At 34.9% G+C, this 19,655-nt stretch overlaps 1 protein-coding gene across 1 annotated transcript in view; it reads right to left on the bottom strand.

Annotated features, from left to right (window-relative positions):
- FZD3 (frizzled class receptor 3) overlaps positions 1–19,655 on the bottom strand; it is an 88,136-nt gene that overhangs the window by 37,125 nt on the left and 31,356 nt on the right. The window contains exon 4 of the mRNA XM_058550431.1: positions 13,529–14,546. Within this exon, the coding sequence (XP_058406414.1) occupies positions 13,529–14,546 (1,018 nt within the window). The remainder of the gene's footprint in view (positions 1–13,528; positions 14,547–19,655) is intronic.

The raw sequence follows: 19,655 nt of genomic DNA on the forward strand, positions 1-19,655 counted from the left end.
GAAATGTATCTGCTAACCACACTCCCTGCAGCTGAGCAGCAAGTCTTTCTCTGAAGGGGATCTGGCAGGGCATCTCCATATCTACCACAACAGTTTCACAAGGTACAAAATTCTGGTTGAATAGTTTTCTTTTCTCCATATTTTTTATTATTTATTTATTTGCAGGAAAGATTCGCCCTGAGCTAACATCTGTTGTCAATCTTCCTCGTTGTTTTTTGCTCCTCAAAGCCCCAGTACATGGTTGTATATGCTAGCTGTAAGTCACTGTAGTTTTTCTATGTGAGCCACTGCCACAGCATGACAACTGAGAGACAGGTGGTATGGTTCCGTGACTGGGAAGCAAACCCGGGCTGCCAAAGGGGTGAGCGCCAAACTTGAACCACTAGGCCATCAGGGCTGGCTCTCTTCTTTCCATATTTTAAAGATAATATTATACTGTCTTCTGGCTTTCATTGTTATTGTTGAGAACTCTGCTGTCATTTTAACTGTTAGTCTTTTTTAGATGATCTGTCCTTTCCTTGAGACTGCTTTCAAGATTTTTGTCTTTGGTCTTCTACATTTTCACCAAAGTGTGGATTTCTTTTTATTTATCCTGCTAGGGGTATATAGTACCTCCTTGATCTGTGGATTCACATGTTTAGCAGTTTTGGAAAATTTGCAGCCATTATCTCTTTAAATATTGTCTCTCCTACATTCTCTCAATTCCCTCCTCCTGGAACTCTAATTAGACTCCTAATAGGCCTTCTCATTCTCTCCTCCATTTCTCTTAACATCACTTTCATATTTTCCTTATCTTTCTTGCTGCATTCTGTATAACTCTATTTACTCTTACATATACTAGTTTATTAAATTTATCTTCAAACAGCAGTCTAAACTGTCTCATATTTCAAGAATTCATCAATTTTCTATTTCAAAAATTGTTTCTAGACATCTAATTTTTTAAACAGCTATTACTTTTTCCAAGTAATTTCTTGTAGATTATCTTTGTGACTGTATCCGTTATTTCTACAAATATTACATACTTATCTATTCTATTGTTCAGTATATGACAATTTCAATATCCACAGTTCTGATCTAAGTTTGATGTTGTTATATCCAGTGACTCAATCACAGTGGCTTGTTTTCTCACGCGTTTGGTGGCATTATATTGTGAGCTATTTGGTTAATCAATCAGTGGGAATCCTGCAGGAAGAACATGCTTCTGCTGATTGCCAGGAGTTACAACCAACCTGCAAACCAACCTGCAACTTCAGCCTCTGACTCTGGCAATCTAGGCTTGCAAGGGATTTCCTGGCTTCCTTTCTCAACTTTCTATCTGGCCCAAGTCTCAATTTCCACCAACAGCTACCACACTTAGGCAACCCTTCCCCTCTCATCTGCCTCACAGCCCCTGCTTGACCAGCCCTAGATCCTTGTTGTGCTGTCTCCAATTCATAACTATTTTTGAAGCAGGGAACTCGTTGGAGATCTCCCCTCCATCATGTAAGATCTGTGATCATTCCAGATTTTATTGGTTCAGATTTTGTTGACTGTTCCTATTTAGACATATTGTCAGAAGTCATATTGTCAGAAGGAACTTGAGTGTATTTTATCATTTTCCTAACGTTCTACTTTGAGACAAACTTCTTAACTCTTTCTTTTGCAAACTTATAAAATATTAGTGAACTCGATGACCTTAACACAGTTTATAAAGTCACCGAAAGAATATCTGTATTCCCCAAAGGAAATAAAATAGATGATTTCATATTTGACACGATCAGGCAGGTGGTTAGTATCAACATAAAAAAAGGCTAGGTAGGGGCCGGCCTGGTGGTGCAAGCGGTTAAGTGTGCGCACTCCACTGTGGCGGCCCGGGGTTTGCCGGTTTGGATCCCGGGCGCACACCGACGCACTGCTTGGCAAGCCATGCTGTGGCGGCATCCCATATAGGGTGGAGGAAGATGGGCATGGATGTTAGCCCAGGGCCAGTCTTCCTCAGCAAAAAAAAAGAGGAGGATTGGCAGATGTTAGCACAGGGCTGATTTCCTCACCAAAAAAAAAAAAAAAAAAAAAGTTAGGTAAAGCAAAAAAATTACACATACAAAAATACATTTATTTTAATGTAAAACAGTTAATCATCTGATGGAAAGTCAAGGCCTTTTCTTTGATTTTGGTCTGCTAATTAGTATTCCAGTTTTTCTTACATGCTACAAGTTTATTCATCATCCATGATTTCCAGTTTCTATTTCTTTAAAGTGAACAGAAAACTCAAATACTTATAAAGCAATCTAAGTGCAAAATTCTAGATTTTCACAATCTCCTCAACTCAGTCTTGGACAGTTCATCTTGCCCATACTAACTTCAATAACTTAAAAAAAAAACCAACCTGAGTCTTTCCAATCAACCAACTTAGCAATCAACTTAGTTTTCATGAAAACAATGCTTTCTTTTCCAACCCATACTTCATTGGTTTACCTAATATGTAATTCAATTCTATATTAAAGTAACACACACTACCTTCATAAACAGGTTTTAGAATAAACATAATAAATTTAAAATACACATAATAAACACCATTAACACATAACTCTACTGGTAAGCAAGAAAAGTATGCAAGTATTCTAGAAAATAGCCTTCTAGCCCAAGTATCCAACATGCATTGGTCACCAGTTTATTTTATAGAGGTCCTGTGAAGTATCCTCTAACCTAGTAAGCCAGGTCGTCTGAAAAGTCAGTTATTTTGAGCATAACTGATATCTGTTTATTGCACTCTCTAATCTCCGAAGAAGCCCAGGTCTCACCTCCTGGTTCTACCTCTGACAGAAAGGTGTTCAGATAAGGACCAAGAAAAAAAATGGAGTCCTCAGAGAGGACAAATAAGCCACTGTACCAAGAGATGGACACTTCGTGGGAGGGGGAAAAGAACTGTAAAGGACTGGGTGAAAACTCGAACAATCCTCTTTCTCTTTTTTCCCTTGTCGACGTCTCTTCCACTGGAAAGGCTTACTAGAATTAGCGAGGGACCTGGGAGAAAGGAGGCATGGAAAAGGGTGGCCCATGAAGGGTCAGCTTTAGGCCTTAGGGAGAAGAGTTATTTTCAGATCTTCACTTGCTTCCTCCAATTATGGTGCAAGTGGTAAGCCTCAGATAGGGCCAAGACCAGAAGTAGACTTAGGACAAAAATTAATAAAGCAGGCCATTTGGCCTTTCTCTTGTTAAAAGCACAAGAGGAACTCCTCTAGACAGACAGATGGACACACACACACATATATATCCCTTTGAAATAAACAGCACTATAAGCAGCTAGTCAAGGATTTGGGCTTCAGAATTGTAGCCAACATTCACTTTCCATTAGATATGCAAAACATACTGTAAGGTTCACACAGGAACATGTATTTGCATGCACAGTGCTGTACCTGGTCGTAATTTTAAGACATCACTTATTTTTATTTTTTTCATAATTACCCTTTGGGATTAAAGTCCTATATTTTATTTGAGGGTAAAGATGACAAAACATTTATCTAAGAAATTGTTCAAGTGATTATCTGATCACTTTTAAACTTTAGGACCTCAGGCAAGTTTTTCCTACTCAACTTATAAAGAGACATATTTTAACTTGCCTATGAAGAATTCTCATTGGAAGTGCTAGAAAAATAAATGTATTCTTCTAAATTAATCCTTGTAAACTTACTAAACAGCTCTGTATTTTTAGCCATAGTATAATCAATATCATATTCTTAAAGGTGTTTTCACTAGGTTTCTCTGTATTTTGTGTGTGTGTGTGTGAGGAAGATCAGCCCTGAGCTAACATCTGATGCCAATCCTCCTCTACTTTATATGGGACACCACCACAGCATGGCTTGACAAGCGGTGCGTCGGTGTGCGCCCAGGATCCGAACCTGCGAACCCTGGGCCGCTGAAGCAGAGCGCGCACACTTAACCGGTACACCACCAGGCTGGCTCCTTCTCTGTATTTTTTAAAGGAGCAAAAGACAGAACTCATAAAATAATTGTACTTTAATCACAGAATTATCTGATTTCCATATTTATTTTCTTCAACTAGGCCATGATGTTGCTTCCTCAGCAACTATCAATATACAATGGTAGATAAGTAATAAAAGGTTGTTGCATTATCGAACGAGTTTTATAAAGGAAGGGAAAAAATAAACTGTGGTTTATAAAAGTTAAGTTTCTAGACTCATTTGATATTAGACCTGAGAAGAACCTTAGAGATTATTCAATACAATTCTCTAATCTTAGAGGTGAAGAAATTATCTCATCTATTGAGTGACTAGTCTAAAGGTACAAAACTATTCATAGATACAGCCAGGACTAGAATGTGTCTCCCAAATACTCATACCAGCATTTTTTGCATAAGAAGAGGTGTAAAGTAATGGTAAGATTGTAGGCTTTGGAAGCAGAAAGACAATTCACGTTCTAGCTTTATCACTTAACGGTATGAATTTGGATAAGTTGTATAATTATACGAGACTCAGTTTTCTCATTCGTAAAATTGAGTACACTCTAACTTACTGGGCTATTGTGAGAATTAAATGAGATAAAGTGTATAAATTGGCCAAGTACCAGACCTGGGGCATAGTAAATACTTAGTAACTAGTAGCTTCTTTGATTATTACATTACATTGCTTCTCTTTTACTATTCCCATAAACTACTGCAGTTATTTCCTTAAATTGGTGTGGTGATGACTTCAAAGACTATTGGAAATAAGATTTATTGGCATGACTTTATTATAGTGATGTAATAGAATTTATTTTTATTTATTATAGTGATATAATAGTACTAGCTTGTATTCAATGTTTTTAATACCATTATGCACTAGAGTAAAATGATGATCCTCAAAAGTAGTAATGAGAATGAAACAGTGACAATTTACACGGGACAGAAAAATGCCGTAAATCACCAACCACTGTTAAGAAAGAATTTTTGAAGGTGATATACAATAACGCTTGCTGTAGATCAGGGGTTGGCAAACTACAGACTGCAGACCAAATTTGCCACAATTCTGTTTTTGTAAATAAAACTTTATTAGAACACTTCCATTTGTTTACATATTGTCTATGGTTGCTTTTGTATTACACTGGCAGAGTTGAGTAGTAGTCGCAACAAAAACGATATGGCCCGCAAAGCCTAAAATATTTACTATCTGACCTTTTACAGAAAGTTTCCTGTGCCCTACTGTAGATTATGGCGAGTACATTGAATTTTTTCCTAAAAACGTGTAAACTATTTGTATACCAGATATACCTGCAGTTAAGACTCAAATCGAACTCATGGCTTAGGCTATTCTATTTAACAGAGGCCAGAATAACAGCAACTTTCATGTTTTAATACATTTATCCAAAAGGGCTGTTGGACAGCATTTTACAACCTGTACATAATAGTATAAATAAATTCCTATAAATTTAATATTCTATATTTCTATAATATTTTCCTATAAAACAAGAAATTTACAATATTTTTTCAGGGAATTCTTAGTCTTTTACTTTACTACAGACACTAAGCAATTTTGAGGAAAAATTAATTTGGTGCTAGAAGTCACAGGCAGGACATTTACCACTTTAAAGATTGCAGGAAAAAAAGATAGTAGAACTATATATTTATACAGAATTACTCACTGTCGCTAATGTTGGAAGTGTAAAACATACCCATTTCCCTAATGGTCCTTTCATAAACAATGATGATTCCTTTTGGAATTGCCTGGTAAAGGGAAGCACTCTTATCAGAAAATGAAGCTAAAACCATAAGTTAGATTTGACATTATTCTGCTATTTTTGTATTTTTCTGAATCGAGACTAGATAAACAACAGATGGGTTGCCTTGTGTGGCTGAAAGAATACAAATAATGTTATTTTTGTTTTCTATAAAAATAATTTTTTTTAGAATTCTACAAATGGCTCTAATGTGAATTTGATAGTCTTAGCCAAGCTGCCTATATTATGGTAACACATTTCTATTATAGAAACACTGGTTCTAGTATTAAAATTCCTTGGGACATATAGCACTGGATTAGATGGATGAAAGAGATGAAAAAAATCAAGGGGTACTTTAGGAAAGGAAACTTGTTCTCTTGAAAATTAATTTAAAAGAAAAAAATTATGACTCTAGTACAGAATATAAGGATAATCCTTTTTCAAACTTCAAGAATTATGTACTCGTAACAACAGAATTTAATACTGTAATTTTTCTTTGTGCAAGGCACTCTAGTAAGAGGTTTAAATTTATTACTGTTTAATCTTCATAGCCACCCGTGAGGTAGATATTACTGTATTTAATATATTATTTTCTGCATTCTACATGAGGAAACTGAGGCTCAGAATGTTAGATACAGGACGTAAACCTAGCCTGTCTGACTTTAAAGCCCATGTTTTTAACCAATATGTTATATTCAAATGGTTTTCTAGAAATATCAACAACCTGTGAGACTTATAACTCTTTCATAAAATGCTTTCAATCTCTTAGAAGGCACTAAATAGATGGAATTACTTTAAAAAAAAAAAAAGAAAAAACCCAAGTACCTGGAAAATTACTAATATATTATTTAAATAATACATCAGGTGAAAATATATTCTAGGAATAAACTTTATTGATTTTAAACTGTAAAATATACATTATCCTGACATCTCAGGTTATATTTCATAATTAATTGTAAATTGAGGAATTAAACATTACTTTCTCAAGTATTATTTAATACACATTTTAAAAAAGTGTTCTTGCTAAAAGCAGTTTTGGTATAAAGTATTTTAAAATCTAAGCAGTTAATTTCGTTTTTCAGCAAGGACACTCATTTTAAATATTTTTAAATACTTTATACAAGCCCACTTTTCTTAAATCATAGACTTAAATACATGCAATTTGCATTAAATCCAATTGGTATTTTGGAAAAAAAAGTGATCAACTACTTCACAAACTGATTTTTCAAATACTTGAAAGCTTCAGTAATATGAGAAATGACTGTAAAGCAACCTCACTGATTTTTAAGCAAACATATTCAAATATTATGTTCTCTAAATCACTTGAGAAGGCTACTCTAAGGATAATATCATTGCTTAATACATTTTAAAAACTCATTAGGAATTATCATCAGAGCCTGCTAAGTATTCTTTTAGGCATGCTCAGTGATAGCAAATCTTGTTCAATTATGTGTGGATATTACTTTAAATAGGAATTTAGTATCTCCAGCACTCAATTCACAAGCTGTATAAGATTCCTCTAAAGTAAGATTTTGAATGAAAACTAATATTAAAATTCTAATATTTGAATATTAAAAAATCATAAAGTAGGACAAATATTATATGATTCCACTTATATGAGGTACCTAGAGCAGTCAAATTCAGAGACACAAAGTAGAATGATGGTTGCCAGAGGCTGGGAAGCAGGGAGGACGGAGGAGTTATTGATTAATGGGTATAGAGTTTCAGTTTGGGAAGCTTAAAGTTTCTGGAGATAGATGGTGGTGATAGTTGCACAACACTGTGAATGTACTTAATGCTACAGAACTGTACACTTAAAAATGGTCAAAATGGTAAATTTTATATTACCATTTATAATGAACACCTTATCACAATTCAAAAAAACAAAAAACATCCAGGTAGCTGGCCCTATTGTTTGTCAGTGGGCTATAGTTTGGGTGGGCTATAGTTGGCTGACCCCTAAGCTAATGTGACTCTGTGTCAGACATATTATTTCTTTCTCTTTCAACTTCCTCCCTTCAGAGTGGAATGAAGTCATACTATCTATTTCATAAGGTTGTTGTGGATATCAAATGAGATCACAGATTTTACCCACAATGAAATCTGTATAAATAATAACAGTTCATATTTATGGTACTTTATCTTTTTTGAATAAGCCAGATGTAACTCAACACCTATTACTTAATGAAGATTGAAAAGCAAAAGCGTCACAAGGGAATTCATGAATTTATACACAGAATAAACCTTTAATCATACCTGCACTATCTTCCAGAACAGCATCTGAACTATAATGCTGAAGGAAAAGGTTAATACTAATTCTGGAAAAAACAAAACAAAACAAAACACCACCACATTGCCGGAAATTAAAAACCAATGCACGTACCTGAGCGCTATTAATCCATGAGGTGTTAGTGTGAAAAACGTTCCCTTCCATTAGGTTTGGGAAAACTTTTCTATGAAAAAAAAATGAGACCAGAGATTCCCCAACTTGAATTAATAAAACATTCTCAAAAAAAAAAAAAAAAAAAAACCAGGGGCCGGCCTGGTGGCATAGTGCTTAAGTTTGCGTGTTCCGCTTCAGTGGCCCAGGGTTCACAGGTTCAAATCCCAGGCACAGACCAATGTACCACTCGTCAAGCCATGCTATGGCGGCATCCCACATGCAAAATAGAGGAAGACGGGCACAGATGTTAGCTCAGAGCCAATCTTCCTCAGCTAAAAAAGAGGAAGATTGGCAACAGATGTTAGCTCAAGGCCAATCTTCCTCACCAAAAAAAAAAAAAAAATGATAAAGTTGCTTGGAGCCAAGTATGGGAAACTGAATGAGTGACCAACCTCGGTAATAATGGTTTTTTGTTAAATGACTGTTAAATGCACTTTAAAAATCAGGAAATATTGAGAATGTATGAGTTAACCTTTCAAGAATCTAAAAAAACCAAAGTAATTATAAAGAAAAGCAGTAGGGAGAAAATAAGCACAGAAGTAACAGAATTAAAAAGATAATCCTCTAGCAAGATTGATCAAGGGGGGAAAAAAGAGAACATACATTAGGAACCAAAAAAGGAAATGGTAACAATTAAAAAAAAAAAGAGGAAGAATAACCTTATACTAATGTATTTGAAAAGTTAGATGAAATAATTTTCTAGAAAAATGTAAATTACCAAAAATGCCTCAAGAAGGAATAAAAGGCCTGAATAAAACAATTTCTATTAAAGAAATTGAAGTGGTAGTTTGAAAAACCTAGTATCTTCCACAATTTCTCTGTCCTTATTCAAAGAAACCATAACAGACAGTTTTTACAGGAGGATATACCAACCTTTTCAAAGAGGAGACGGCTCCTATTTATTGTAAAAACTGCTTCAGACAATAGGAAAAAAATCTCACTTTATAAAGTTATTATAACCCAAACAGCACAAGGATAGTACAAGAAAAAAAAATTATCACAATCTGTCTCACTCATAAGTATTAATGCAAAAATCTTAAAACATAAGAATTGGGAAGCAAGCAAGGGAAACATTTGTCCTTATTTGCAGACAATAGGACTACTACAAAGAATAACTAAGAGAATCTATACACAATTAGAACTAACAAAAGTTCAGCAAGGGTGCTCAACATAAGACCAATATACAAAAATCAATCAATGGCATTCTTGTACACCAGCAACAACCAATTTAAAAATGTAATAGAGGGCCGGCCCCATGGCTTAGCGGTTAAGTGCACACGCTCCGCTACTGGCGGCCCGGGTTCAGATCCTGGGCGTGCACCGAGGTACCGCTTCTCCGGCCATGCTGAGGCCGCGTCCCACATACAGCAACTAGAAGGATGTGCAACTATGACATACAACTACCTACTGGGGCTTTGGGGAAAAAAAAGGAGGAGGACTGGCAATAGATGTTAGCTCAGAGCCGGTCTTCCTCAGCAAAAAGAGGAGGATTAGCACGGATGTTAGGTCAGGGCTGATCTTCCTCACACAAAAAAAATAAATAAAAATAAAAAAAATAAAAATGTAATAGAGAAAAGATCCCCTTCACAATTGCAACAAAAACTATAAGGTACCTAACATCAAATGAATGAATAAATACATAAACAAACAAAAATATTAAAACTCAGTATTACAAAGATGGCAATTTTCCTGAGATTCATTTAAAATAAAAAACAAATTCAATCAAAATCCCAACGGTGTTTTTCATGGAGAAACTGATTCTAAAATTCATACAGAAAAGTGTGAAGAATGGTTAAAATAATTTTGAAGAAGAACAAGGTAGGGGCAATGTGGAATGGACACATGATTATACAAACAGACCAATGGAACAAAAGAGAGAGCCTAAAAATGGAACTTGTTTATGATAGAGGATGCATTACAATTCAGATAGGCTATTTGATAAATGGTGCAGAAAGCATACTGCTTATTCATATGGAAAAACAAAATCATGTTACTCATAACATAGACAAAAATAAATTTCAAGGGATTAGAGATTGGAATCAAAAAATCAAAATTTAAAAACTGCTAGAGGGCCAGCCCCATGGCTTGGCAGTTAAGTGCGCGCGCTCTGCTGCTGGTGGCCCGGGTTTGGATCCCGGGCGCACACCGACGCACTGCTTCTCCGGCCATGCTGAGGCTGCGTCCCACATACAGCAACTAGAAGGCTGTGCAACTATGACATACAACTATCTACTGGGGCTTTGGGGGAAAAAATAAATAAATAAAAATTAAAAAAAAAAAAACTGCTAGAAAAAATATGGCAGACCATTTTTATGACTTTAGAGGCAGGGAAGGATTTCTTAAAACACAAAAGGCAAAGAAAACACAAAGTGAGAAGACAAATGACAGAACAGGATAATATATCTGCAATGCAAATAATTGACAAAGAATTGATACCAAGAATATTTCAACAACAACAATAATAACAAAAGGCAAATAACCTAACAGAGCAAAGGACAAAGGAACAAAGTCAAATCACAGAAGAGAAACCCCAAATGGCCAACAAACATATGAAACATGTTCAACCTTATGAATACTAGGGGAAATAAAAGTAATTTTTATTATTCTATTACTATAGTAATTATAGAATAGATAGTGTTTCAAAGATTGGCAAAAACCTAAAAGCAGGAGAACCCCAAGATGGGAACAAATGGGAAACTCACACTCTGCTGCAAGTGTAATTTAAAATAACCACTTGAGTTGAAGATGTCTATATCTTATAATGCAATAATTTCTCTTTTTGATATATACCCATGGAAATTCCTGGCATGTGCAAGTAAGACAGGTATTACAAGAATGTTCATTGCAAAATGGTTTATAATAGCAAAAAAAAACCTGGAAACAACTATAAGTCCAACAGAATAATGAGTGAATAAATTGCAGTCTATTTATACATTAGACTACTGAAGTTAAAATGAACAATTAGTGGTACACATATCAACAAGTATATACTCAAAAACATAAAATTGAGTGAAAAAAGCAAGCTACAGAATGATCTCACTTATATAGATTTTTAAAACTTGCAAAACAGCAAGTTTTATAGCTACATAAATATTCAGCCACAGTATAAAAGACTGAGAAGAATGATAAATATCATATTTATGAGAAGGGTTACCTCTGCAGAAGGAGAAGGAAAGGAAATGGGAATACAGAAGGGAACAGAGGGGGGGCATCAACTGTGTCCTTAATGATAGATAGCCAGCCAGCCAGCTGGCCAGACACGACATAATATTATGATTTCAAGATAGTCGGGTTGTGAGTACATGGATGTTTGTTACATTATTTTCTATACTTCTACATATTTAAAATATTTTATAATGTAAACTTCCTTTAAAGGAAACACATTTAAAAAAATAATCTAGAGCTACAATATTAACATAAACACACCTCAAAAACTAAATGTTAAGTTAAGAAAATCAAGTTACAGAAACAGATATATAGTGTATCATTTACTTACTTGTAAAAATTTTTTCATAACTACATACATAGTAGTAATTGTCTAGACTTTCATGGGAATGATATACTCCAAATTCAGGATGATGGTTACCTCCTGGGTAGGGAATAAGAGAAACAGGACTGGGGAAGGATACACAGGGAGCTTCAGCCAAATCTGTAATATGATTTCTTTTAAAAATCTGAAACAAACATGGCATTTGCTAAAGCTTGGTGTTGGATGGTTTAAAAAATATATATATATTTATATGTATATATGTATTTATGTGTGTGTATATATATGTGTATGTGTAAAGAACAATTAACAGCAGCAGAAACGATCATGAAGAAAACAAATAATAAAGCTAAGATTTCAGCACTTATTACATAGCAGGCACTCTTCTAAGTGTTTTGCATGTATACCCCTAAAAGCAAACCTAGAAGGTAGATTCTATCGCTATTTATATCTAATGCTATTACTATTTTAGTGCTATTAGATTCTATTACTCATTTTACAGATGAAGAACTTAAGCAGAGAGAGGTGAAGTTGGTTTAAGGTTATAAAGCTAGTAAATAATGAAAGTAAGATATGAAGCCAGGATTCCTGCTCCAGAGTTTACAGTTTAGTAGCTATGTTATTGTTATTATATCCTTCTCTATCCTGTTCGGTATGTTGGAAATCCAACATTATTTCTGTATGCTGGAAATAAAAAACACTTTTAGCCTATGACTAAAAGTGTTATTTAGCCTATGACTAAAAGTACCGTTATCATTTCTTAAAAATATCTCTTCTTCTCTATCTATACAGCCACATTCCCAATGTTATCATCTACCAACCTATAGAATATGCATTCAAAAAATATGAAAAAAAGTTCTGCTTTCAAAGAGTTCACTGTCTAGTAGGGGAAAGAGACCAAGTAAACCAGTTATCGATAACACATAAGGACTTTAATAAAGGCATTTAAAAGATATTAGCAAAACGTAAGGGTTGGGGGAGATGAAAGGGTGGCTGGTGCACTTTGAGAATAGGAAACCTGGAACATGATGAACAGGAGACAGCAAATGGAGACAACTCTTTCAAGAAAACTTGTCTTAAAAGGAAGAAGAGAGGGTAATAGCTAGGGGCATAGCTTCTAGAGAAGGTTTTAAGATGAGAGAGAAATACTTAGCATGAACTCCTCTGAACTACTTTACTTGTTCCACTCCTCTCTTAGGACTATATCCCAGCTGAGTGTGAGCAAGCCACTTAACATTCGAGATAGATGTTTAAGAACTCTAAATTACAGAGGGAACCTGAATAAAGGATCTCTAAAGTTCTTTCTAGATCTAAAATTCTATGATTCTATGACTATGATTATGATTATCTGATCTCTTTAAACTCAAAGGTAGATCACCAAATATTCAGTATGCAAAAAAGAAAAACCAAGACCAATTAAGAGATGGACTAGTTTGTACAACTGCATTCTATTATTTTCGGAAAATTGTTAAAAAACAATTAATTCCTATTCTGAACATCAGTAAAATTTCCACAAAAAGAGTGCCTTTTTACCAGAGTTGGTCAAGTACTTCTTCCCCTCAAACCTGCAGACTTCTAAAGAATCAACAAGCAACTGTTTTGTGATAACAGAAGTAAATTGCTCAAAAGCCCATAGCTTAGACTTGTAAAAGTCATCTTTTAAAAGGAAGATGTTTATAGAAACGTGTATGACATTCTTATTACAAAAAAATATATATGTTTTATATATATTATTTATATATATATAAAAAATATATTTGTTCATTATTCTCACTTTAAAATTTTAATGTACAAGTTGGAGGTTCACAAAGAGTTTTAAAAGAACCCAGCTGAGATCAGCTCTTTATAGTAATACACCTTCTTTTCACTATTACACATGCTGAAATTTAGAACAAGGTTTCCCTTACCTGATATGGACACGGAATGTGATATTCTCTACAGCGTTCTTGTATCCATGTTGTTTCCCAGATGCCACGGTAAGCTTGCTCATAAAAGTAGCATCCAATTACAACCAAGAGTGGTACGAGATAAAGAATGCTGAAAACGCCAATCCGGATCATAAACTTCACCAATTTATCTTGGTTCTCCTTTTCTAATGGAATCTCAATTCGAACTCTGTTCAGGGATATAATGCCAGCTAAGAGAAGTGAAACCCCAACTACCACATATAGGCAGAGGGGTGCAAGAACAAAGTATCTCAATGCATCAACATCGTAGAGGCCAACAAAACACACGCCACTGATATTGTCACCTTCAATTTTATTCATCGCTAAAAGGACGATAGTTAGAGTTCCAGGGATGCCCCATGCACTGGCGTGAAACAGCAATGCTTTCTTTTCAATAGCTTCACTACCCCACTTTGGCACAGCTGCCAAGAACCATGTGATGGTAAGAATTACCCACCAAACGCTGCCAGCCATAGTAAAAAAATAGAGTACCATAAAAAGCATGGTACAGGCTTTATTATGAGATCCTTGTGTCACTGTGGAAGCCTTATACTGTGCAGGGCTAGATGCATTGCAGGCTACTCGGTCCTCAAGCAAAAAACCAATGAAGAAAATTAATGATACCATCATGTAGCAGACTGCATAAAATATAATAGGTCTTTCAGGATAACGGAATCTTGTGACATCAATCAAAAAAGTTAAAAAAGTAAACAACGTGGCAGAGAGGCAAATGATTGAAATCAATCCTATGAAATATCGAGCAAATGAAAGTTCTTCTCTCCTAAAGTACATATTTGGACAAGGAGGTGAACAATCACGCACGTGCAAAAAAGAATAACCAAGATCAGGATCAATTTTCAACTCTCGGGGACACCAAAAACCATAGTCCCTCTGCACTGCCACCAGGGCTCCTTCAGTAGGATCTCCAGCTAAATTCAGATCCACAAGTCGAGGATACGGCTCATCACAATCTGGGAACCTATAAAATACAAGATGAGAACCATCTTTACTTATAGGGAAATCTACTGCCATCTAACAATTTGGATTTCCAAATTTAGCACCTGTGATCTTATTTATTCTTATGTCCTTGGAGCATATTACAATAAATAGGAATAAAGTAAATGGTAATATCTTCTGTGTGGGCCATACAATTAGATTTTCCATAGTTGACAAAAAAAATGATATGGTTTTATACTTAATTTTGTTTTGGCTTCAAAAACAGTACTCTTTATTAAACAGTCAAGCATAGCCCTCAATAAATAACAGTGTATAAATAAACTATTTAGGACACAAAGTTTAGAGTAAGATTTCAAAATACAGATATATATAATAAATAAAATAAATAAGTATATAACTCAAAAAGAATAGTAGCTAAAAGTTACTTTTTTCTAACCTTTAACTACAGTACAGTCCTCAATTTATCTAGACTCAGAACTTACTCAAACATAAGAGTTAAAAATCTTCCCTAAATGCATGGCCCAAGGTGTTTTGAGTTAGACTAGCATTAAAAATCCTTAAAAGTGGCTTAGTTTTTAGATCTTTTCTTCCCATTTTACATTCACTCTCTGCTTATCATATTGATCAAGGGCCTTCTAAGGTCTCTAAAGTCAACCAGTGCTTTCCTACCATCCTTAATTTCTCTCCAATCCATTGCATTCTCTAATTCAGTTTTTCTCAAACTCTGCTGTGCATGAGAAAAACTTAAAGTCATTTTAAAATGCAAATTCTTGCTCCCCACCACCACAAATCTTATTTCAGTATGCCTGTGTTACGGCCCAAGAAATCTGCATTTTAACAATCTTCCAGAAGGACACGATCCACAGACTTCAGAAAGCATCATACATAGCCTCAGGACAAAGAAAACAGGGTTGTGTTGCAGATATACTTACATGACTAAGGATACCATTCTCACAAATTTCCTGCGTCTTCAATTTTCTTGCCAGTATTAGTTTCTAAGCCTTCAGACTCCCACTAACTAGATATTTACTAGTTTATGGGCATCACATGTTTCCAAGAAACTATCATTGATATTAAGTTTGCCAAATACATGCATAACTTTTATGCTATAGCTCATTAATCTTTTATTTTCTGATACAAACCATTTTCTTCACAGGGCTTGGAATTATAAAGCCAAATGACAGAAATTTACTGTATTCAGGCATTTATTGGAATCCTGCAGTATGCCAGGGGTTTAAAATAAAAAGATAAACCAGGATCTCTATCCTTGAGTCTAAAAGGAGATACAAACTTGTAAACACAACACAAAATACAGCTGTGTGATACATGAAGCAATCAATATCTATATATAGTATAAAAATGATATAGAGAAGGATTAATTATTTCAGGGCAAGAGGTTATGAAAGACTTCACAGAGTAGGTCCCTCAACACAGGATTTGAATCAGTATTTGCCAGTAATAGCAGTATGCCAATCAGTATTCTACTAAGAAATACAAGCAAAGGCATAGATGTTTGAACAGGGTTTGTTTAGTATTGCTGAGGCATGAAGTGTGCATGACTTGTGACAGGAGATGAGGTTGGAGAGGTAAGTACATTGCAGAAGTATGTGTACATATTGTGTGTACGTATGTATGTATATATAACCATTGATATAAAATTTAAAACCATGCAAAGTAATATATATTTTTATGGATATATTTGTATATCCAACTGGCAATTCAAAATATACACATCCTTCACTCTTTAACCCTTCCAAAACCAAACTCTTGATTTCCACTCCTTAGCTTTCTCTCTACAAGTGGTAATTCCATTCTTCTAGTGGCTCAGGCCAAAAACCTTGGGGTCATCCATGATGTCCTTTCTCTCTAACACAGACCTCACAATCTACCAGCAAATACTGTCATTCTACTTTGTGATATATCCAGAACCTGCCCACTTCTCATTTCCTCCACTGCTGTCGCCCAGTTTGAGCCATGAGTACCTCTTCCCTAGACTTTTGGAGTGACTTCCAAGTGATCTCCATTTTCACACAGCAGCCAGAGTGATCCTTTAAAGACATGCCACTCGTGTGCTCGTGTTCATGTCTCTTCTGCTCAAAGTTCTTTAATGGTTTCTCTTCTCACTCAGCGTCAAATCCAAACGCCATTCCAGAGCTACAAAGACCCCATTCCCAGTACTTTTCTGAACTTATTTCCTTCCATTCACCCTCACTCACTTGCTCCAGCCTCTTTGGTCTCCTGTTGTTCTTTGAATATACCAAGTATGATTCCACTTCACAGCCTCTGCACTTGCTGCTCTGTTTCCTCTGCCTGGATTGTTATTCCCTAGATATCTGCATTATTTGTTCTCTCACTTCACTTAGGTCCCTGTTCCAATGCCTCTTTATCAAAGACATCCTTCCCCAATGTCTCCATAGAAAATAGTTTTTCTGCTTCCCTGTACTATATCACTATCACCTAACCCTACTCTTTCTTATTATTAGCATTCATTACTATCTGACATTATCTATTTATTTATCTCGCACCAATACCACTAGAACTTTAGCTCCATAAAAACAGAGACTACATTTTGTTCATTGCTCATATTCAGCATCTAGAATAGTGCCTAGCATACAGAAGACAACCAATTAATATTTGTTGAATTAATGATTATTGAGTAAATATACTCATACAGCCCTAACCCAAGTCGTTAGAAAGATGACTATGGGCAGTACAGAAGACAGATTTGAGCTAGGCAAAAATGGGAGCAGAGATATCAGCTGAGCCAGAACTAAAACCAGATAAGGCAGTGAGAATGAGACAGATATGAAATTAGTTAGATAAAAGCAAAAGGATTTACAACTGATTGGATGTGGGAGCTAAAGTCAATGAAGCAGGAAGATAACTTCCAGGTAATAAAAAAAATGAGCAAGGAATAAAATCAATTTGAGATACACTGAAACCAAAGTATCTGAGACAAATTCAGGCTAGGGTTTCCAATGGCTGCTGGCTATGCAAATTTGGAATTTAGCAGGAAGATGTCAAGGCTACAGAATTAGATTTAGGAGTCATCAGTATATGAATAAGAGTTAAAATCAGTATGATGAGATTATCCAGGGAAAGCATGTAGAGTCAAAGAGAACAGGAACAGAACTCTGGGAAGCACCAGTATTCAAGGAGCAGAAAAAGGAAGAAGATCCAAGAAAAGAAACTGTGAAGCATTGGTCTGAGATGCAGCAGACCACAATATGGCCTAACTGATTTTCAGGAAAGGAGGACAGGCTAAGGTTGAGGGGAATAGGGGTCAAATGTAGTATAAAGGTGAAATATGGGTTTGAAGTGAGTGATATAGATCTGGTATAGGTGCCGAGGGGAATGAAAGGAAATTTTCCTGTTGACCAAATTAGAAACTGACCAAAGACAAACAGCAAATAGAACTGCTATGGTTTGAATCATTAAATATACAGCATAATTAATTTGTAAGAAATTAGCTAAATCAATCCGCTTGGAGATCTGAACAAGTACAGTAGAAGGAACGAGTTGAAATTGCTAGCAAAGGTGTTATGTCAAGTGATAAACCATAGAGCTTAAGCTAAGTAAGGAAACAAAGGAAATTAGGAAGGGCCTATTGTAGGGGGGTAACCCCAAGTCTGAGGCGTCCATGAAGGTGAAGAACAGGTACAGTAGGAACAAAGATATGAGAGATGTGGAAGAATAAAAGGTTGTTATGAAAGATCAGTTTGGCAGAATTGAAGATTTCAGAGTTAGGCAATCACAGGCAAGAGTGAGGACATAAAACAGACCTAATCCTATCAAAATAAATAAATAAATAAAGATCATAATGAGATTTCTATACTTGTATATAAACTATTAAAATAAAAAGACCACTAAACAATGGGAGTTAGACACAAGAAGCAAAAAATAAGGTTCCTGCACAGGCAATTCATAACTGTTGTAAACACCAAGAAATTTACAGACTTCTAAAAGAGAGACTATAAACACTATCAAGTGTTTGGGGAGAGAGTGGATGAATGATTAGATGGGGAGAGATAAGAGAATAGGTTAAACAGGTGGGAAAAAGAGCAGACAAATATAAGAAAGTAAAATATCAGTGAATTGACCACAAGAAACTAATATATGCTGTATTTCTTAAGTTTATCCATCTGTCAAATGAGAGTAACAACACCTGCTTTTTACCTACCTCCAAGGGCTATTGTCAGATGATAAACAAAATTAATTTTAAACATGAAGGAGAAAAGAATGTTCAGTGCAGTATTGCTTATAACAGCAAAAACCTGGAAATAATGTAATGACCATCAATAGGGGATGGCTAAATAATTACAGGATATTAATATAACTGGCCATTATATAGCAATTAAAAGGAATGAACCAGACCTACATATAGAAACATAGATACGTGTAAAAAAAATTTAATGTTGTTTATGGGGTATGTATATATGTAGTAAGACTATAAAAACAAACATAGGAATGATTAACAACAAACTCAACATAATGATTACCTCATCTCTGGGGAGGAAAGAATGGAATGAAATCAAGATGAGTACCAAGGAAAGAACCTTAACTCTATCTGTATTGTTTTATCTCTTAAAAAAAAAAATCTGAGGCAAATATTGCAAAATGTTAAGACTGGACAAAGCTAGATAATAATAGGTACATATGTATTCATCTAATTATTCTCTATCCTTAATACAAAAAAGGCACATTTTTATAGAAGAAATACAGTATTAATACTATATACATTATTACTACTAATAATGTTCTCTCATACAAATTTATAAGACTGTCTAGTAAAAATCCTCAAACCTTGAGGAAATGCTTAAAATCTATACATTTGAAAAGCATCTGACATTTTCAGGGTCTGGTATGTTAATACATGACAGAAAAAGAGAACTGACAGAACTACTTTAGTCATTAACACATTTAAATCATAAAGATATTTAATTCCCATTAAAATATCATTAAAGATATTTAATGATGAAGCAATGAATGATTATTTTCTAATTTTTCATAAATGGCATTACTTTTATAACCAGAAAAGAAATTTTTAAGAGAGAAAAATCAACTGAATGTCTTGATTATGTTTTTCTTAATTTAATGCTTTTAAAAACTTCTTCATAGAAATGCTTTTCTT

Source organism: Diceros bicornis, chromosome 11, assembly GCF_020826845.1.
Source record: "Diceros bicornis minor isolate mBicDic1 chromosome 11, mDicBic1.mat.cur, whole genome shotgun sequence".
Taxonomy (NCBI): domain Eukaryota; kingdom Metazoa; phylum Chordata; class Mammalia; order Perissodactyla; family Rhinocerotidae; genus Diceros; species Diceros bicornis.